General features: G+C 35.1%; 1 protein-coding gene across 4 annotated transcripts in view; it reads right to left on the bottom strand.

The window, feature by feature from the left end:
- The window catches only part of LOC145242541 (monocarboxylate transporter 14-like), a 97,474-nt gene that overhangs the window by 48,372 nt on the left and 26,040 nt on the right, over nt 1-23,062 (bottom strand). For all 4 annotated transcript variants that reach the window (XM_080105628.1, XM_080105626.1, XM_080105625.1 and 1 more), the window contains 2 exons: nt 18,108-18,475; nt 7,111-8,026 (listed from right to left, as the gene is read on the bottom strand). In XM_080105628.1, coding sequence (XP_079961754.1) covers nt 7,111-8,026; nt 18,108-18,475 — 1,284 coding nt within the window. The remainder of the gene's footprint in view (nt 1-7,110; nt 8,027-18,107; nt 18,476-23,062) is intronic.

The following is a 23,062-nucleotide window of genomic DNA, read 5'->3' as shown; positions in this document are numbered from 1 at the left end:
GCATGCAAAATCCGATCCCGCATTTTGCTAATTCCTACCCTCTGATGAGAAGGAAAGTATTTCTTCGAAATTCCGCAGATTAAGGACTATCCACTTATCTAGTGTTTCCTTTTCAGATTAAATATGTTTTTAACTATTTCAAAGTGTTTTTAACATGTTTTATTAACTGTTTGCTGGTATTATAAGCTCTATCTCCTATTTGGTTTTATCGAGCTTTTACATCTGGCTGAGATAACTTTATAAATATTAATTCTTTAATATTTATAATATACTTTAATTTTACCATCTTGGATCATTTTAGTAAATTTAATTGTAATTTTTATTTTTATATATATATATATATATATATATATATATATATATATATATATATATATATATATATATATATATATATATATATATACCACCTTTTTGACTATTTTATAAGTTCTAAATCTCAGCGATTATTGATCAGAATTTAACAAATGAAGGCTCGTTGGAAAGCTAATAAACTGAATTTTGTAATGGTCTATGTGACATTTGACCTTAAGGTTGCACATTAAGGAGGTCATTCATCATCGAGAGCCTGTTTTTGACACTTTACAGCCATAAAACTTTTCAATTACAGTCATTTGTTTTCCTAGTTTTGCATATGAATTACAAAATATCTCACTTATGTTTTTTAAATTTTATTTATGTTAAGGCTTCACTCATGAAACATTACGTTTTAATTGGTTAGTTTATTTTCACGGCATTGTTTACATAAAAAAGTTTGTTTTAACTTTTTCTAAACTGTTTCATTTTTACGACATGCCTCAACGTATTATAAACACCTTAACTCCCCATGTTAAAAAAAAAGCAAAAAAAAAAAACGCCCTTCCATAAACCTCGAAAGCCGTTCTTAACATGGGGAAGTTAGGGTGTTTATAATATGCTGGGGCGAGTCGTAAAATTAACGAAGTTGCTATCTATTATTTATTGCAAAAATTGCTTGAAATTTATTTATTTGACAAAAAATTAAATTTTGGTACTCCTTGGGCGTTGAGTTCCATGGCGACCAGTAGAAAAAAATAATAGTCGCTCCCTTAGTCTCCCGCCTCACCCCGCGCGTAACATATTTTATTTACTGACGTTGCCGTAACTAAACGATTATCTGTCACATTTACAAACATTTATTTATTTATTTATTTATTTTGAAAAAAGTTTTACTTTTTATGAATATTAAAAGAAAAATGAGTACTCATGCAGAGAGTGATCCATGCTGAAATAATAACGTTATTATTTAAAAAGCCATTCTTAACATGGGGGGGGAGGGTGTTTTGTACCTATTCTGTACTTTAACCTTGCAATTGATTAAAAAAAACACGATTTAAAAAATAGCGCAGATCACTCTCTGCATTAGCACCGAAAAATGTTACTAAACGTTTATTAATAATTTCTCACTTTTACAAACATTTGATTTTAAATTTCTTTTTAAATGACGACTTTTATCGACTTTTTTTTAAATATCCCCCCCCCCAATGGTGTTTATTCCGAAATCCATTGTTAACATGGAGAGGTTGGGGGTGTTTATTCTGAAAGCCGTTCTTACCATTTGTGGAGGTGGATCTAATGTAAAAAAAAAAAATAAATAAATTAAAAAAAAACAAACTAAATCATTTACTAATAACTTCTCACTTTTACAAATATTTTTTAATTTACATGCGCAGATGAACAAATTGTTGAATAGTGCGAAAACAAAACATTTAGGTCCACCTCCACAATTTTCTTTTTTAAATGACGACTTTTATTGATAAATAAATTTACTTCTCCGCAACTTTTATTGATAAATAAATCTACTTCTCTGCCACGGGCACTGAACCCCTCCTTTTTTTTTTTAATAGTATTTTCGGGTGGGTATGCTGACAACAAATATCAGTTAAATTTTGTACATAGCCCCCCCCCCCCAAAAGTGGTGTTTATTCCGGAAGCTGTTCTTAATATGAGGAGGTTGGGGAGGGGGGTGATTATAAGGTGGACCTAATCTAAAAAAAAAACAAGTTGTTTATGCGCACATAAGCAACTATTTTTTTATTAACTTTTTTTTAAAATTTTTAATTTAAAAATTAGTAAATTTCAATGAATAGAATAATAAATCATTTATCATTAATATGTGTTTTTGGTTTTGTGTTGAATGAAACTTTTTTTTTTTTTTCATTACAACAATAATGAACCAATTTAAATCTTCCGGCATGCGTTTAAGGGTTACGAAATTATCAATAAATCGTTTAGTTACTAAGCCAACGTCAGTAAATAAAAAAAATGTTACATGTGCATGCATTAGCCTTGACTGGGAGGGGGGGGTCTAAGGGAACGACCATTAAATAATTATGCTGGTCGCCATGGAACTCAACGCCCAAGGAGTACCTAAAGTGGCACTTATGCACTTATGTTACCGTGCTATTTTTTAAAATAGTATTTTCCTGTTAAATTCAAATTTTACAATATGTTTTTCTTTTATTAATTTGTTAAGTGAAAGTACAGATAACCCGGTCGGTTTCTAATGCGAGGAAAATCTAGCCCCCCCCCCCAAAAAGGGGTACTCTGGATAATAACAAAACATTAAAATTGCCTCAGTCTCGAAAGATTTCTTCTCTACTGAACGAGGAAAAAAACGGTGAAGTGTAGTTCACCTTCTGTTTCTCTCCCCCTCTCTCAATATCTCTCTCTATCCATCTCTCCCTTTCCCTCTCTCAATCTATCTTTCTCTCTATATCACCCTCTCCATCTCTCTTTGAGCCCCTTTCTCTCTCTAACTCCCTCTATCTCTCTCCTTTCCTCTGTTTCATCCCTCTGTTTCTAACACTCCACCTCTCTCTCTGTTTATCTATCAATCCCTTTATCTCTCTATCTCCTTCTCTTTCTCTATTTTCCTCTCACTGTCTCTTTTCTATCTATATATCTTCTTCTCTATCTGTCCATCTCTAATCCCTCATCCTATTTTAGTCTCCTAAATTAATTACAGTGAATAAGGCATTATCAAAACATGGATAAATCCTATTTTAGTCACCTAATTTACTGACTGTGAGAATAGAAGTTATTTGGAAATTACTGCTACCTTGAACAGCACCAGACGTAACTGGTAAAACCTTTCTAATTAAATTGATTTTGGCAGCCATTTGGTAACAAAATGACATAGCCTTAGCCCTTGCTGCATGAGGAATACCTGCGACCTTGCTGCCAAGTAGAAGAATTATCTATTCTACTTTAAAACATTCAATTTTTCAAAAATCTCATCTTCGACGTCTCCAAAACATCCAATATGGGGAAAAATATTGCAGAAATGCAAACTTATTGTTTAGGATGAATGCACAATGGTACGCAAAAAATCACTTGAGGCTCTTGGTCGATCCTTGCAAGATTTGCGTGGCAATGTCAGACCATTTGGGAATGCAGTAATATTGCTTGCAGGAGATTTCAGACAAATGTTACCTGTTATTCTTCAATCAACACCAGCAGATGAAATAAATGCTTGCCTCAAATACTCTACTTTTTTTTTCCATGTGAAGACATTAAACTTAACTCAAAATATGCATGTCCAGTTGCCGACTGTTCGATCTGCACAAAAACTTTTGCATCACTTGTGGGAAATTGGGTACGGAAAAGTGCCAGCTGATCAGAGTTAAGGGCAAAATTCTTTGACTTTTAACTTCTGTAATTTCTGTAATTTTATTTCATTAAAAGAATAGTTAGTTTAAAATGTTTTTGCAGATATTCAAAATATAAGAATTCCATTTGACTGAGTGAATGAGCTATTCTTGCAGGTCAATACAAAGATGCCCATGAACTTAACGCTATAATTAAATGTAAAATTCGAAGTGAGGTAGTCAAATACAAATCCATCGACACTGTTGTGAAAGCAGATAAAGTGGTTAATTATCCAACAGTTATATTTGCCAGGGATGCCACCGCATGTATTGTAACTGAAATTTGGTGTACTAATTATCATGTTGTGAAATATAAACCAATCCAAGCTTTGCAATGGCACATAGCTTGCAGTAAAAAAAAATAACAAACAATATCATAGAAACAGCAATCTTAACAGGACCTTTCACAGATGAATATATCTTCATTCCATGCATTCCTATGATTCCACCGGATACATCATTACACTTTAGCAAATTGCACTTTCCAATTTTATTGTCATTTGCAATAACCATCAACAAAGCACAGGGAACAATCTTTACAATTTACACACTGACTGTTTTTTCACATGGACAATTTATGTTACATATTCAAGAGTCACCAAACCGGAAAATCTCTATATCAGCTAAGAAAATGGAACAACAAAAACTGTGTACCCATGCAAAATGGAAATTTAAACCTATAAGAAACATGCTTTTTCTCATTTTGGAACTTTTTCCATTGCGCCAATTTGAGCCACAGCAACGCGTGGCAGGGTACAGCTAGTATATATATCTATATATATATATATATATATATATATATATATATATATATATATATATATATAAAATTTTAGTAATTCAATAAATGTAAAATTTATGACGTGAAGTGGTAAAATTTCAAATCAAAAGATATTTATTATTCTATGAAAGACAAAGAATACATTTGATATATTATAACTGCAATTTGGATGTGAAATTCTATACCCTTTTCATTAACTTCCCTTACTCTATGATATTTAAATGCTTAAAAAACTTTTAATTGTGATTTTCCATGTCTTACTGGTTTTAGCAAATAAGGTGTAAACCATTATAATTATTTGCTAATATTTTCTCCTCTGAAGAGATGGTAGACATCGAAATCCTAGAGGATAAGGAGTTATAATATATCGAATGTATTCTTTGTCTGACACAGAACAATAAAAATCTTTGAATTACTAAAATTTGATTTATTTGCTCTATCTTGTATATTGAGCAATTTTTATTTAGATGAGATTGTCCTTATAGAATATTACTGCCCATAATATTTTGTAAGATTTATAATATCACAGGTTTCCATACCAGTTGAATTGTTGGATATCCTTACTCTGAAGTATATATATATATATATATATATATATATATATATATATATATATATATATATATATATATATATATATAATATAAATCTGAATGTGTGTGTGTGTGTGTCTGGTCACGAATAGGCTCCTATACGGTTGACTAGTTTAAAAAACTGATTACATATAATGATAGAAGATGTATCGAGACACAGGAATGGGTATGTTTGATCTGGCAGAACGGTGGTTCATTAAAATTGTGGGGTCTGCATTCGCGCCTGGTCCACAAAGTATGGAAATAAAAAATTAAAAAACAAAAAACGTTTACAAGTGTTTTTGGTATAAATGTACATAAGAATATTTTGATAAGTATGTTTTAACTTAAATAGGGATGGTATAATAAAATTGTGGGGTCTGCGTTCGCGCCTGGCCTCCATAGAATGGAAATAGGCACAAACTTTAATAAATACTTTTCATATCTATCTGCGTAAGTATACTTTGATAATTATGTTTCAGTTTGAAGAAATATGGTATAATAAAATTATGGGGTGTTCGTTCGCACCTGACCTCCATAGAATGGAAATATGTGACAAAGTTTAACAAGGTTTTTTAATATAGATCCATAGAATACTGTGATAAGTGTTTCAGTGTGAACAGGTATGGTATAATAAATTATGGGGTTTATCTATTTTATTTTTACTTTCATCATATTTTGCTTTGGTTTTGATACCCCCAAATTCAACCCAAATTTACAACCCTTCCTTTTCATAACCTATCATACTTTCATAAATCAGAGTCCATTTTCTGTAGGCTGTTTTTAAACCCAGTCAACGACGGGTAATTTTGATAGTATATATATATATATATATATATATATATATATATATATATATATATATAAAGACGACTATATAACAGGTACACATTTTGGTCCCCTCGTTTATGTATACCTTTTATACATATACTCGCTATGCATCAACTATGCAACGTTATATTTCTTGCTAATCAACCATTTTCTCTTATTTTGTCATAGTTTTACCTCTTTTGTTTTGAAACACTTCCTAACACTTTAAGGGGGCATTCATAGTATTACAGTAGTATAGTTTCAAATTCAGACAGATGACTACTAAATCTTCATCAGGATGATAATGATGACGATGATGACAATAACAACAGCAGCAAGAAGAAAAGAAGAAGAAGAAGAACAACAACAATAATAATGATAATAATAACGATAATAATAATAATAATAATAATAATAATAATAATAATAATAATAATAATAATAACGATAATGATAATAATAATAACAATAATAATAATGATAATAATAATAACGATAATGACAATAATAATAATAATAATAACAATACTAATAATGATGATGATAATAATAACAATAATGATAATAATAATAATAACAACAATAATAATAATGATAATGATAACAATAATAATAATAATAACAATAATGATAATAACGATAATAATAATAACGATAATGATAATAATAATAAATATAATGATAATAATAACGATAATGATAATGATGATAATAATAATAATAGTAATAATAACAGTAATAATAATAATGATAATAACGATAATGATGATGATGATGATGATAATAATAATAATGATAATGATAATAATTCTGATTTCGTTTATCAACGTCTTTCTGGAAAGAGATGGGATTCATTTCCGGATGATTTCCTTCAATCCCGGCTTCAAACCAGGAACTTCAAAGATCAAGGGGGTTCCTAGGGATGTTGGTGGTACCTACAATAGCAGAGGTCTGAAGGCTGCCTAAAACATAGGGGATTTGTAGTTTTTTCAATTGTCCTTCCAGATGACTTGATACTCTTCCTCGTGTACCGACTACGATCGGGGTTATTTGTGTTTTAACCCCGTGTATTCGCCTTATCTCCAAGGCCAATGATGACGATAATAATAATAATAATAATAATAATAATAATAATTATTATTATTATTATTATTATTATTATAATAATGATAATAGTGATAATAATGATGATAATAATAATAATAATAATAGCAACAATAACAATAGCAATAATAATAATAATAATAATAATAATGATAATAATAATAATAATAATTACCTGCCAACGGTGGAGCAAAAACGCCAGAAGTTCCCCTTAGCAAGAGGATGTAACCAAAAGCTGCTGGTATATTATCTTTACCCGTAATTTTCGAGATAATTTCATTTAATAAACTGTTCACCCCAGTATTGTACAGTCCGAAAGCAACAGCATAAAACACCCGCCCCACAAAGGCATGGACATAATATGGTAACAATAAAGTGGCAACACCCAGCAGTACAAAAGGCATCGTGTAAAGGATGTAGATATCGACAATTTTGGAATTGGCAATGACACCCATGAGGAGGCGGGAAGTGGTGGAAAATATTCCAATGATGGAGAGAAGGTTAGACATTTCCGATTGGCTCGCCCCATTTACTGAAACGTATTTCGGATATAACATATAGATTATTTCTTCGGGAACAGTATAAAGTAGGAATCCCAAAAGGAAGAAAATGAACTTCCGGTTTTTAAGAACCATCAAGTATGGGTTTTGTTTGCTGCCGTAGGAAATACTCGCTCGAGTTTTATTTTCAACTTCATCGACGTTGGCGGCCATTTTAACTGATGAGTTGTTTTTTGTTTCATCGTCATGCGGGAATTTGACAGACATGTCGGCCATTTTGTTTTCTGAGAGGAAATTTTCGCTGATATTCGAATAGCCGGGTTTCTTTATCCCATCGCCAGTTAAATGTGAAATGTTATTTTCCTTCTTACTCTCAGTGTTTAACGTATTTCCGACATCGTATCTTTGCTTTGTGTTTTCTACCTCGTCAAAATTGTATGACATATTGTCTTGGCCGGAAATGACGTCAACAAACTTCGCTCTAGTTTTCACTTTGACTTCAAATTCAGATGTGAAAATGGCCGAAAATTGTTTGTGGTTGCTTTCTTCTTTCAGGAGTTCTACATCAGAAATAATACCTGGACAAAACACCTTAAAACAGGGAAACAAGAAAACATGCATTTAGAGTATTTAGTCAAAGAAAATAATTAACAAATGAATTAAATATGAAGATTTCCATAAAAAAAATTAAAAACAAAATGAAATTAATACTGAATAAAAAGTGCATCCTATTTTTATGAAGAATACATTTACTTCATCTGTAGTGAAATCGAGATGCGATTCGAACGATGACCAAAACCCGACTGGCTTGAATAGCCACCTTTTTTTTCTCTGCTTTGTCGGAACATGACGTTTGTTTTCACGGACGGGTGTTAACATTTTTCAACCAATGAAAATCGTTTTAAACCTCAAATCTAGCGGGTCTTACAAAACCCCACAAGAACGAGAAAATAATCAGTTCTCAAGAGATTAAACACACCCGTCGAAGGACCCAAGAACGTACGCTCACCCTCTGACTATTTCCCTTTGGCCATCAAAAGAGAGTGAAAGAACACTTCAAGACATTTACACACGTACTAATCCATCCATCCATCCGTTCAGTCTTGTAAGACAAAGGATACCTCTTAGGGGCAGTAGCGCATGTAATTGTGAGGCAAGGGTTGCGCAATCTCCAACCACACCTCTCCTGAATCGGCACGGTTTGAGTCCAGTGGCAAGGAGAAGACCAGAACGACTGGAAACAATGCCGAGATAAGCAGAGAGCACATACAACACCTAGAAGTCCCAAATGGTCACCCATTTAGTACTGACCAGGTTCAACGTTCCTTAACTTCGGTGATCTAGTGGGAACCAGTGTGCCAACGTGATTATGCCGTATCACGTACTAATAAGAACAAAGTAAACTTGCGTTTACTGACACAGTGACACATTATCTAATGCTCACATACGCATAAGACTCACACATAATTCACACTGACAAATATATAAACATTAACAGCTCAAGCCCTCGGGTCTGACATTCACAGAAAATGAAATTTTATAAAACACGAGTTGTATAAACTTTTCCAAATGAACATTTCTTCACTAAAAACGACTTTTATCTTCTTGCAAACGTTTAGTTATATAAATGTTTTGTTATTCGACTAATTTTCCTTGATTTTTCATTCACAAAATCTTTATTCGTGTTAAGTTAGTACTTGTTAGTGGGTGACCCCAATTTTTCTCAATATTTCATTTATTTGCATTTTCCCATGCATGCAAAACTCCTTACTTTCCTCCGCTATAACATAACGTTTATATAAACTATTCAAATTAATTGTCGGCGCGTTTTTCTCTGGCAATATCCAAATACGTTATCGTCGTCCAAAATAGCCCTACCAAGGTCACCGATCACGCTACAACGGTAACCAAAGCATCTTGCCATTGATACGTCAGGGATTTATGCGGTTATATTTTTTGGAAGTTTCCAGCCGTGAAACCAACTTACAATTGTTCTCTGTCCGGAATATGCAGATTTGTTTAGAATCACAAGGATTCAAACTGTTTGAAAGCTGTGTATTAGTGCTCGGATAGTATCGTTGTTACTAGGAATACGGAAGAGAGGAATGCTTCTGCATTGATAGTAGTGGGGCTGTTTCTCTGGGTAGCGTATTTGTGGATGACATATATCAATTATTTTCCTTTTGATTGTATTATATTGTAATGTGGAATATATATGCATATGTATATATTATGGAGCACCTATAAAAACTTACATAATCGTTTAAACCTACGCATTTAAAGATTACAGTGAACAGTTGAGAACAAATGTAAAGTATTTAACAGTAAATTGTAATATTTATTTGCTTTAAAGTCTCTTTCGAGAGTTTTAATTGAGTTTCATACTAAATTCACTTCAATATTCAAAATGATTCATTGTCAAACTAAAAGTTGTTTTTTATTTTTCAGGTAATATTAGATTATTGCCAGTGCTATAATAGTAGATTTAATTGAAAATGCCTCCAAAGAAGCAGCTTTCAGAGATTAAAGGGCACAAATCGTTGCTTTATCTGATGAAGGATATTTTCAGTTAGAAATTGCCAGGAAGATTGAATGTTCCAGGAAGGGAGTCCAAACAACGTTTAAAAGGGACAAGGAAACAAAGTCTTTCAAAAAACAGAAAAGGACAAGGCCGTAAAAAGTCTACAATCGACAGGGAAGTCATATTTTTGAAAAGTGCATCGCTTGCTGATGAATTTAGGGAGCATGCAAGTAAAAACATATCAGCTCGAACAGTGAGAAAAAAGTTATTAGAAGCGGGATTAAAAGCAAGGAAGAGGCCATACTTGTTTCAGGCCAACAACTGGAATTTGCAAAAAAAAAAAAAAAAAAAAAAAAAAAAAAGCATGAAAATTGGACACCCGATGATTGGGCCAAAATTGTTCGGTCTAAAGAAAGTAACTTTGAGATAAGTTTGCAACTTCTATTTCCTAAACTTTAAAAGGAATAACTGAATTTTTTATGTGAATACACATTGATAATATCTATTCAAAAATTGTAGCAAATTCTCATTTTTTTTTCAGCAGATTTTGACACCCCTGAGGCAGTTTACGTTCGCCGTACAGAGGAAGAGGCATTTCATCCTGATTGTGTGGTTCCAACTGTCAAATTTGGAGGAGGAAGCGTAATGGTTTGGGGCTGCATAGTTTCTTCAGGCATTGAACTGTTGTACACATGTGAAGGCAGACTGAACTTCACAATTTATACTAACATGCTGAACCAGGTTTACAAAACCTCTCTGACTAAAATATTTAATAATAACATTTTTTTTTTACACGGTGGTCACCACTTATCAAGACCCGGAATCCACTCAGGGATAAGGGTTATTGCAAATACATTACGTTAGTGTGGAGATTTGATGAAGTGTTTACTTAAGGGGGCGGTTCATTAAGAATTTGTTAACGTTGGACTTGAACACATCCAAGTTGTAGTTAGGTGGGAAGCAGGCAGACGGAACAGAGTTCCACAGGCGTGCAGTTCTAAGAAAGAAGCTTTGTTCATGGAATCAACGTTTTGATTTAGGCACAGATAAAGAGTGGGGGAAATTTTTCACAGTGGATTCAGCTAGACGGGTGTTTTTCGTGAAAGATTGGCGAGGGGGGACCAGAGATTGGAGTTCAGACGAGCACCTGCCATGGAAATAACCATAGAACAAGGATAGGCTCGCAACGTCTCTTTTGTGGGAGAGAGGTTGCAGGGTAGAAAAAAGGGCATCCCCCACTAAACCACAAAGTCTATTTTGTACTCTGCCAAGGCAGGATAGGCTATTTTTAGCAGCTCCTGCCCAGATATGGCAGCAGTATTCCATCCTTGGACGTACTTGGCTTTTATAGAGATAGAGAATTGCATCAGTAGTGAGATATCTTCTGGAGCGGTAGAAGGATCCCACCATCTTTTCAGCGACCTTGGCAACATACTTGATGTACGTGTTCCATTTCAGATCAGGAGTAAAGGACAAACCCAGAAGCTTGTCAAAACACGGGACCTCTCTCAGACGAGAGCCATCCATCCCAATTGATGCCAGATGGGGATCAGAGCGTTGCTGATGTAATCTTCCAACAAGACAATGCCCCATGCCACACGTCAAAAGTTTCAATGTGTTGATTTGAGAAAAAAGGGATTACAGTGATGAAGTGGTCATCCCAATCCCCAGACCTGAAACTTTGTGGTCCAATCTAGGGAAAAGAGTAAAAATGCACAAATGTTCATGAAAAAAAAAAAGAATTAGAGGCGAAACTTCATGAAGAGTGGCAGAAAATACATCCAACCACCTGCAACAATATGCAAAAATGAATAAAAGCTGTTATAAAGGCAAAAGAAGGACATGACAAATATTGATTGTTCTATTTTTTTGCTTCCCCACGAGGGCCGAGTTAGACACAAGGTCGGTTTTTAATGTGGGGAAAATCCAGCTCTCGAAAAAGAGACAATCTAGATAGGGGGGGAAAAAATTGTCTCAGTCATGAAGGATTTCTCGTCCACTGACCGACGACAGAAAAGTGAAGAGCAGCATCAGAACAGATAATACACTGTGATCTTAGGCTGATGTTGTCAAAATACATTCATTAATGTTTATTCCACTATTCTTAACTGTTGAATATATAATTTTGAATCGTAATTTCGATTTTTCATTGGTGCTCCATAATTTTGACCATAGCTGTATATATTCAGTATATGACAATAAATTAATGTAAAATATATTTTTACAGTCGTTAACTTTTTCTTCTCTCTCATAAAGTATCTTCGTGTGAAATTTCATAAAAGTCCGCCCAGCCGTTTTCAAGTCCATAGGAAACAAACTCACACTCACAAACACACACAGGCAAACACAAACACACACACACACACACACACACACACACACACACACACACACACACACACAATGTTCCTTTAAGATAGATAGATAGATATACGAGTGTCGTTCCAAAAGTAAAACTTCTTATTTTGTTTTAACTGAAAATGTTGAAACGGGAGTGGTACCATTAAAACGAGTGACCTTTTGTGCTCCAGAATTTATTTTGCTACATAGTGACATAGATTCTCAATGTTTTTTTTGTTTTTTTTTTTTTGCCAGCAATGCTGTGCATGAGCGTCTGGAGCATGCTTTGTCATACAAAAGGTTGTTCCAAAAGTAAAACCTATTTTTTAACTAAAAAAGTCGAAGAGCTACGAAAACAAGAGTGGTACCATTAGAATAAGCGATTTCTTGTGCTCTAGAAATTATTTATTTACAGTATCACAACCATTTTCAACACAATTTTGCCAGAAATTCAATGATCCATCTTTGCTTCTGACACACGTCCATGACAGGGATTGCATTCTTAGAGTCCCATACCGTTAATATGTGTAAGAGAAAGATGAAACTTTCAGATCATGAATGCATAAGTTTAGTCATCATAACAATGCAATTTTATATCCCTTCTGATCTATTCTGGCGGAATAAAAATAGAAGGCATTACTTTTGGAACGCCCGTCGTAGATCTGTATTTGTATATATCATAAAAGTGAAACGGTCTCTACCATACTACTCTGTCAAGTTTTTGTCTACTGTTTTGAAACTTGATATATGAGATATTCAGACTACTGGAACAAATTCGATTATTATAGTTGAAAAATAGCTGCTAAGGGGTCAGAAATTGAAAAATTGGAATTTAGCAGGTGAAAGCCGACTTATTCCTTTCCATGAGGTGGTATTTCAATAAGATTAAGTATTAACCACACGATCGTTGCCGCTGTCATTTTTGTGTGATTTTTACGGATCTATTGTAGTTATTTATATTATTTGGATTATTCGGACTACTGTTTCACCTTAGCTGTTACTCTCACAACGTTTTGACCGATGTAAACTTCGACCTTCTCCAGGTGTATCTTTACAATAGATGTTATTAGTGAATGGTGAAAAAAAGAGAGAATGTTTTGTTATTTTGTTCTAACCAACCGTAGTCATTAGAATTTAAATTGTGTGATGTTCTTTTTAAACGGAAAGAGCGTCCAATTTTTTTCCATTTTATTTTGTAAATTCGAGTACGTACTAGTTTGTTAAAATGTTTCAGATTTTTTTAGATTAGGATTGATAATTTGTATTTGTAGCAGTCGAAACTCGCTACAATCACAGGCAGAAGCTAATTCTCGCGACTCTAGATTTGAAATCCATTTTCTCCTTGGCTTGTCAAATCATAAGCCAGCTCTCAATCATGTGACCGAGTATATAAAACCTGAAACCCGCAACACTCCTCTTTCCTCTTTCTGCATGGCTTCAGCTGGCAGCGCACATTAGCCTGGGGCTTTAGCCCCAGGCCGAACGTGAGTACAACAAGCTAACAATGGCGACCTTCTAACTCACATTTATTTCCACGTACGCTATCCAAACGAACATTCTTTATCATGCTAAAGAACTGCTCTCATCGATACACCGACACTTACACACACCCTTTGTCCCATCTCTACTATCAGACGCACACTCCTACACACGTAAATACATTGAAGACTTTGCCCTTTCTTTCTCCTTTTAACCAGCCTTCTTCGTCCCGACGACTGCTAGCTATAAACACGTGAAAACGGAACTGTAATCTCCTAAACAAGCCGGTAATATATTAAATCTATCTTTACATAAGAACACGTCCACCTACTAACCCGTTTCTCTCTTCCACTAAAGCTACTAACGAAGGTAACAAATAAAGATGTTTATTAATTTAGAATGAAACTTCATTTCGTTTGTGTTTTATTCTCTATATTATTTGGATTGTAAAGGGAATATTTTTCCCGATTACCGTAAAAAAAACAACAAAAACACACACACACACACACACACACACACACACACACACACATGTTAAATGGGCATTTATTTTCACACACTTGTGGGCGCTGTTTTATAATTTGTCAATGTGCGGAGGGAGACAACTCTCATTTATTAAGAGATTCGTTCATTTTTTTCATCTCATAATTTAGGACGCGATATTAAAAAAAAAATCAAAACATTAAAAAAAAGAAAGCTGTGACGATTTTTTTTAATGTAACACAGTTGATAACATTAATAATACAAAATGTAATCTTTACGTGACTGTTAAGAGAAAACCAATTTAAAATGCTTATTCGGTTCAAATAAGAAACCTACCCAGATGTATCACTTATATCTGAAGTCTCAACAATAATTTAAAATCAAAACATTAAAAAAGGAAAGCTGCGACGATTTTTTTTTTTTTTTAAATGTAATAAAGTTGATAACGTTAATAATACAAAAGTAGTCTTTACGTGACTATTAGGAGAAAACCAACGAACCCATGAAAAAAAGTTGCTGCTGCTTTAAAAGTTTCATCCTTGTTTTATTAAAGAGTTTAATTCTTGGTAGTTTTTAAAGCTTAAAAACTAATTACTTAAAAACCTTACCATAACATTAACGAAAAAAAAAAAGGTTGCTGAGCTTCTTTTTTAAATGTTTTCATCTCATGAAAATATCGTGGTTCGTTGGTTTTCTCTTAACAGTCGCGTAAAGATTGCATTTTGTATTATTGGCACTGTGGTAGCTTTCTTTTCTTTTTTTTTTTAATGTTTTGATTTAAAAATTATCGCGTCCTAAATTATGAGATGAAAAAAAAAATGAACGAATCTCTTAGTAAACGAGAGTTGTCCACCTTTGCACACTGACAAATTGTAAAAACAGCGCCAACTTATGAGAATAATCTATAGATTTTAGTTTTACTGGTAGTTAACATTAAGCGATAAATATTTATTATTTTATTATTACTACCAGCAGTGGTAGCTTTTGTTTTAAACAAAATCAAATAAAAAAGAAGATTAAGGGAATCGTTTTTGGCATCGGAAAATAGGCACAACTTTTACATTTTTAAAATTTCTAAAAGTTTAGGTTTTTCCGATTCCCGATTCCGATTAATCTTCCCAGCACTAATTTGTATGCGTGTGTGTGTGTGTGCAGACGCACGTGGTGTTAACAGCAAGCTTCCACTGTCCGTTGCAGTATTAATGTGCGCGTGTGTAGGTTAGAGTTTACTGTTCCACAACTGTGTGTACACTGTGACCGTGTTCTATGACAAAGACATAAAGGTGGATAGATACATAAAAGACAAGTCCATCAAGCCAGACATAACAAACCCAAAAGTACTGCACTCATTATTGATGTGACCATTCCAAATGACTTTGGCCTTAATAGAGCTGAACAAGAAGAGATGACAAAATATCAGGACCTAAAAAATGGTCTAAAAGCGGCATGGTCTCTGAAAGAAATAAACATTATACCGGTGGTGATAGGAGCAACTGGCTTAATAAAAAAGAATCTTCAGAAATGCTTAGAAACAATCCCTGGAAGACCAAGCTGCAACGAAATACAAATAGCAGACATAAAGAGAACAGCATTCTTAAAAGAGCTCTCGGATATAAATTTAAATCATAACGGAATCAAGTGTTAGCCCGAGGAAGGAATCTCTTTATCTCTTAAAACTTACTGAAGTTAAATAAAAATAATAGAATAATACTATATATATATATATATATATATATATATATATATATATATATATATATATATAATAAAAAATAAAAAAGTGACTACAACATCAAGAAATATCAGGACTAAAGAATGACTCGGAAATGATATAGTTCCTGAAAAAATACATTATACAGGTTGTAGTAGCGACAACAGGTCTAATGAATAAAAAAAAATCTAAAAATTACTGAGACCCAATCCATGGAAGACAAAGCTGTAGCGAAGTAAAATTAGTAACCCTTAAAGAGACAGCATCTGTTCTAAAAAAGAACCCTCGGATATGAATTTAATGCATAGCAGAATCACGTGCTAGCCACAGAAAGGGACCGTTTGATCTCTTCAAACTGAAGTAAAAAAAAAAAATATAGAAGAAAGGCGAGTGGATGCGCGTGCATAAACTACTGCTGTTGGTAAAAAAAAAAAAGTTTTAGCGCCATTTTGTGATTGTGAAATTTTTTTGTCTGTAGTTGCTCAGAATAAATTTGGGCGCTTCATATGGGTTTCGTATCCATTTTCTTTAGGATAGAGGTTGAACTTAGCAGGAATTGATAAAATCTGAAAAATTTATTAAAAAAAAAAGAAAGTAAAATCTCAAACATTTTTTTCATTTTTTTTACTAAAGTAAAATGTAATACATTCAGACAATGGCTGAAATCAAGATCAAAGAGAATGCATGTACCGTTCACACGTGGATTTTTAGACGTTCAACTGCTAAAATGTCGTGGTTACAAAGAAGGGGAATGCTCTTTCCTAGTGTTGGAATTTTATATTTGAAGTTTTCCTCCATCCTGGACGCAAGGGTGGGGCGAGGTCAACATCTTGATTTTATTTGTATATTTTTTCTTTAAGTTTTTTGGGGAGGGGACTTTTCAGCAAGTTGATTGGTGCTATGTACTCACTGACACTGTGGATCCCACCCCCCTTTGTAGAGATTCCCTTTTTGCAGCTTACCACTGCTGCTGGATTTTGACTATTTTGACGTCAGTAGCTAGGCAAGTTTTGAACAGTTCGGACCTCCGAACCTGGTGCACCGTTGATTTGGTCTTCAACGTATTTTTGTATTTCTTCTCCTTTATTTAATGGTAGAGAACCATTTTAAAGGATTAAGAAATTGAAGTGTTTCCGAGAAACATTACATTAAAGAAAGTTTTTCTTAAACCCCAAGAAAAACTCTAGACCGAGAAAATCCTAGTATATTCCAGAGAAGAAGTAGAAGAGGGAGAAAAAAGTCGGTTTATGGAGAAGGGCGCTTTAAAAAAAAAAAAGATGAAGGGAAATTCGTTGCTGAAGTTCCAAGAAGAGGTCGTCAGCCGGCCTAAAAGAATTTTTCTCAAGGCTACCACCTTTCGACCCGGTTTGCTAAAGAGGTCCCTCTAATTTGTTTACGGACAAAGCAAAGGAAAAGAAAGAAAACTTTTCGTTATTTTTGTATCCTTTAAACTTTTTGACAAGTAAGAACTTGCCATTTTTCCATTGTGTCCTAGAGGGAGCGAGAACGTTCCCTCTTAATTTTTACCCTTTTTTTTTGAAGAAGTCTCTCCATTCGACACTTCATGGTATCACTGTATTTGCCCCCCCCCCCCTTCTGTAATATTTTTAATTGTATTGGAAATCTCCCTTATTCTTTACATATATATGCATATTTCTTCTTTATTGTTTTGTTAAAATGGAAAATTTTTACCATTGCTTTGGGGAATAAAAAGCAACCGGCCAGCAACCTAATTCCCTAAATAAATCTTTGGACTTTTACATTTAATCTTAGAGTCTTGCGTTCGTTCTTTCTCCCTTTTTACTAGAGTTGTTGAATTACCTTTCCTTTTCCTTTTTTTTTTAAAATCTTTTGAAATGATATGTTTCCCTAAAAGACGAATTTTTGAGACAACCCCAAAATGTCGACACCATTTCTAGCGTGACGTCACTGAAAGATTGCTATAATAATTGAGATAATTTATAACTGAAGTAAATAATCTAACCACAAATAAGACAACTTATAACTGACTAGTGCAAGGCAGAAAATTTATTACATACATGCGATGGACCAATCTGTTTTTGGATTTTATTATTTAGAAAATCGGTCTTAATTTCGTTGGAATTCCATAGCAGAAAAGAAAAATGAAAAATACTTACTTTTTCACCATCATTGTTTTTCGTTTCGGTCTTGAACGATTTTTTTATAGCAAATTCTTTTTCCTTTGTTGCATGCATTTCATCATTAACTTTTTTGGAATTTCTCGATTTGGAAAGCTGGTCTAATTCGAAAGAAGAGGGTCGCATTAAAGCACCAAGCACCCATTTTTGTAGACTCACGCCCGCAATAATGAGAAAACTAGGTTGTAGTTCATATTTTTCGTATATAAAATTGCAGACGATGGGCATGACAATAAGACCGGCACCTTGTCCAGAAACAGCGATTCCAGTTGCCAAGGAGAGATAGCGGTCAAAATTGAAGCTGACCAACACTAGAATAGCTGTATATGTTAATCCCGAGCCAATACCTGAAAATAAATTATATCTCTCGGTAACCTGTTATATAAAGAAATAAAAAACATATAATGTCCCCGACTTTTGCGATGAGCAAAGATGGCGTACTGTAACGTGACCATGACGTTGCAAATGGATAAATAAATAAAACAGAAATAGAAATAAATAAAAATACAGGTCGGCATTTTTTTTGTTTTTTAGCAAATGTTTTTTTATTACCGTACTTTCGGCATCACTTTAAAGTCTCTCACTGTCAACTGGCACGCGTTTCTTCTTCTTCTTCTTCTTCTTCTTCTTCTTCTTCTTTCCACCGCACGCCGAGCACGGCCGGCCAATTCTCGTCTGCGACTTCACACACCCATTTCCTTCACCGTCGTCTTCCTTTCTCTTTCAAGCACGCATTGCATTTTTCACTTCTTCTTCTTCTTCTTCTTCTTCTTCACGCGCACACTTCATAATTTGCATATGTAGTTTTTAGACTACAGCTACTGCTGCTGCAATCTCTTCGCAAGCCAACCACCCTTCGCTGCTGCTGATACTTTCCACGTGTTCATATGCATTATTTTGCAGTACAAATCTGAGCTTGAAACACTACCATGTCAATATCCTTACAGTTGTTTTTATGGAAATCGCTCCAAACAAGGTATGAAGCAACTTGATGTCAGGAGCCAAAAATAGCACTTCAAGGCCGAAAACTTGTCCTGAAACATGAGAATTAAAGGACAAAATAAGGAAAGCCACTGAGAGCTTTATAACAATGATTTTATTCATAAGTAAAGCCAGATTGTCCCCCCATTTCATTGACCTTAATAGTTTTCTTAAAAGCTAAATACTTAAAGTTAGTAATTTAAACTTAGTAATTTATGCAAAATTTGTGTTATTAGACAATTTAGTTTCAATTAATCTAATCGATTTGAGTATTTAATCCTGATCAATATTTTAATTTTATTAGTCATATTCAAAAAGGACTGAAGAGTTTTTATCGTCTAATTCAGGTTGACTCAGATTCACCAGGAAAATAATTTGGAGTTGTATGCATCTAGGCTAAACCACTTTGCAGCCTATGCCTTATAACCGATTCCATGCTACCTTCCCGTGGTCCCCTCTTCTATTATATTACGCATGTAAGTGACCAACTGGACTGACGGTATATTCAGACCACGCATCTCTACTGCCGTGTACGGTATGCCTTTTCAGGGAAAGGCTAGTGAAAGGAAAACTCCAATAGCAAACCAAAGAAGACCCAACGACGGAACTACACGGCGTCGGCAGAAAAGGCAATGGGTGTTTGGTGGATCAAAAAACTGACAGCCCGATACAACCAACATCGTGGAGACTGCCTGTCTCATCCTCTTAAGACGTGGTAAAACGATGTGTGCCTAGTGAGTATACGTGGCTGTCGTGCATCTACGACCATCTACAAACAATATATCCAGCGTTTTTCTCTGTCAATTCTTCATCCTTCACCCTCATTATCATCTCACTAAAAAGCCTTGTGGTGACAGTAGAAGTCTTCAGTCTGCACCTGCACTTGGGCGGCCGGTCTGAGATGAGATGTGAATACTTACAGACCCTGACCTTAACTGTCGAAGACAAATCTGCTTTTGATACCCAGCTCGACTACAACATTCAGGCTGTGCTCGTCAATACAAGCTTGTTGTGCTGGGTAGCTTTAATGCCAAAATAGGCAAGGAGCATCGCTTTTGGGTGAGGACACACTGGCAGCCACGTGAACGGCAATGCTCAATTCTAATTGAATTTGTGTACAGAACACCAATTCGTGGTAACCAACTTTAGGCTACCAAAACATGGAGACACCCCCAATCAAAACACTGAAACATCCTGGAATTAGGTCCTAACCAGATCCAGAGACCGAGAAGATGCTTGCATTACTCGATTCATGCTCGAAGCGGACGACTGGTGGACGGACCACAGGCTTTGAGCTTCCTACTTATCATGACGACCCTTTGACCACATAGAAGGCCACCTGACAGCGCATTGAGAGTAGCAAGCTCTGCAGCTCACAGCTAGCAGAAAACTTCATGGAATCCCGTGAACATGACATTGCAGATCCTTTGGTTCAGGTTAAAGTAGAGCACCACTGGGCCACCCTTAGAGATTCCATAACTCATGTCACGGAGTAAACCATGGGCTACACAGCTAAGAAAAGATAGGACTCGTACGATGAAACTGATGGTATCATCTTCCTTCTCATCGAAGCTAAACGGCAACCCCGTTTGTCTGTGGAAAACCATCTGCTAATAAGTGCTCATAAACAAGCTGTAGCAGACTGTCAAATTGGGACCCAAAAAAACCCAGAATACCTGGTGGCAAATAAAAAACTAGAAATGCAAAACTACGCTGACCAGCGATATCTGTCCTACACGGTCATCAATGGTTAGCTGAAAAGACATTGATAGAGTTACAATTATTGCCGACAACGATGACACTCTCGTGAGAACTAGCCCATAGCACTCTAACCGTCACTACATGGCACTTCTATCCTTTATCCAGGACATCAACGAGACAATGTCCTACTGGAGCTCTTCTTGATGGCTACGAGCTTAGGCGTCGTCGTGTACTCCTCATTTTGAAGATCTGCGAGACAAAAACATCTCCCAAGTAACATCCGCGATCCAACTATTGTAACAATTTATAAAATGAGGGATTGAAAAATTGTAAAAACCGGGGAATATCATTAATGCGCATCGCATTCTCTTCGACTGCCCCTCATTCTCGCAGAAAACGTCCCACTAAAATCCCAATTCGGCTTTCAACTACCTTTATATATTAAATATGATTTTGTGTGCACGACAATTACAAGAGAAGAATTTTGAAAAGCAGCAACTTGTCATGTTTATCTTTTTGGACTAAAAAAAAAAATGCATTCGATAAATTACCCAGACCAATCACGTGGGAAGTTCTCTCAAGATTCGGCTGCTCATCTAATTTCGTTATCTTGGTGCGCACCTTGCATGATGGAATCGTGGGAAGAGTAAGTTATCAGAACTCTCTGTCTCTTTGATCGATTCCACATCAACGATGTCTCGAAACAGAGGTGTATTCTTGCTCCAATGCATTTCTCTCACTACACAGAAGTAATGCTCAGATTCCCCAGATACGTCCCCAATTGACCGTTTCTGCATGGATAAAGGCGTTTCAACCTGGCTTGACTTTGCACCAGAATTAGGAAAACCATGTGTTCAGTACGGGAACTGGAGTATATTGTCACATTAGGTCAGATTGCATAGGACCTCCAGACGTTAGTGGACATATACAGCACAGCTTACAAACGTTTGGAGACTCAAGACTGAGACACTCGATCAACATCCACCTAGAAATCTGATTCCAAACACTAACACTATTGTAAATGATCTACCACTAGAGAAAGTGGCTCAGTTCTCATACATAGGGAACATCTACTCCTACATGTGAGAAAGGTATGGAGAACAGGATCAGTGCAGCCGATTCCACCTTTGACTGATTAAACTGCTGTGTATTCGACAGCCGTACACTGATGATGGTTAATAAAATCATGGTCTTCCGGGCAGTAGTTCTATCTACAACTTTTATATGCATGCGAAATGTGGATCTTATATAGAAACGATATAAAAGACCTAAAGCGTTTCCAACAAGAAAAACTGAAACAAATTCTAAAAATCCCATAAGAAAGCCACACAACTAATAGTGTTGTCACGAGAAACACCCGTCTGGCTGAAACTACTGTCAATAATTTCCCCCACTCTTTATCTGTGCCTAAATCCAAACGTAGATTCCATGAGCAAAGCTTCTTTCTTAGAACTGCACGCCAGTGGAACTCTCTGCCGCTTGCCTGTTTCCCACCTGACTACAACTTGGACGTCTTCAAGTCCAACATAAACAAACTCCTGATAAACTGCCCCCTTAAGTAAGACACTCTATCAAAACCCTCAATACTAATGATTACTACAATACTATCTCATTGATTACTGTACACGCAATAACCCTTATCCCTGAGTGGCCTTCGGGCCTTGATAAGTGGTGACCCCCATGTTAAAAAAAAAGAAACAAAGTACACTAACGGGGACTCTGAACAGATGACGATGATAATGAGGGAACGACATTTATACATACTGAGATGCTTCTTGGATACTTCATATTAATACGGACTGGGATATATATGATGCAACCGTTCTTATACACATATAGAGAGGAGGAAATATTTCAATTGATGATGGTGGGAAGGACACATAATACTTGGAAGGGTTGCACAAAAGAGTTACAGTGTTCGTTATAAGATGATAAAACATTTACCTTTTTGGTTGTGATGAATGACGACACAAGACAACAGTTACAAATTATTAATGGTGATTGCTTTATTCATCTGATCAGCCGGTTGATGACGTCAGAAATTAAAACTTGGATCTACATAGTCTAATGTTCTACCCTTCGCCTCTAAGGGGCTCCCACTCCAACTGATTCTCCCTCCTCAACTCTCTACATCAACTGAATGACAACTCTCTAACTCCGAACCCTCAGATTCCTATATTGAGAAATCTCCTTTGTTTATGACGTCAGAAGTGTGTTTACCAAACGTGACTAATTTTCATGTAGCTTTACAT

The sequence above is a fragment of the Euprymna scolopes genome, chromosome 21, assembly GCF_053919585.1.
Source record: "Euprymna scolopes isolate OS-2025 chromosome 21, ASM5391958v1, whole genome shotgun sequence".
NCBI lineage: Eukaryota > Metazoa > Mollusca > Cephalopoda > Sepiida > Sepiolidae > Euprymna > Euprymna scolopes.
Note: the sequence above shows the minus strand (reverse complement) of the source record. Positions and strands in the feature narration are given on the sequence as shown.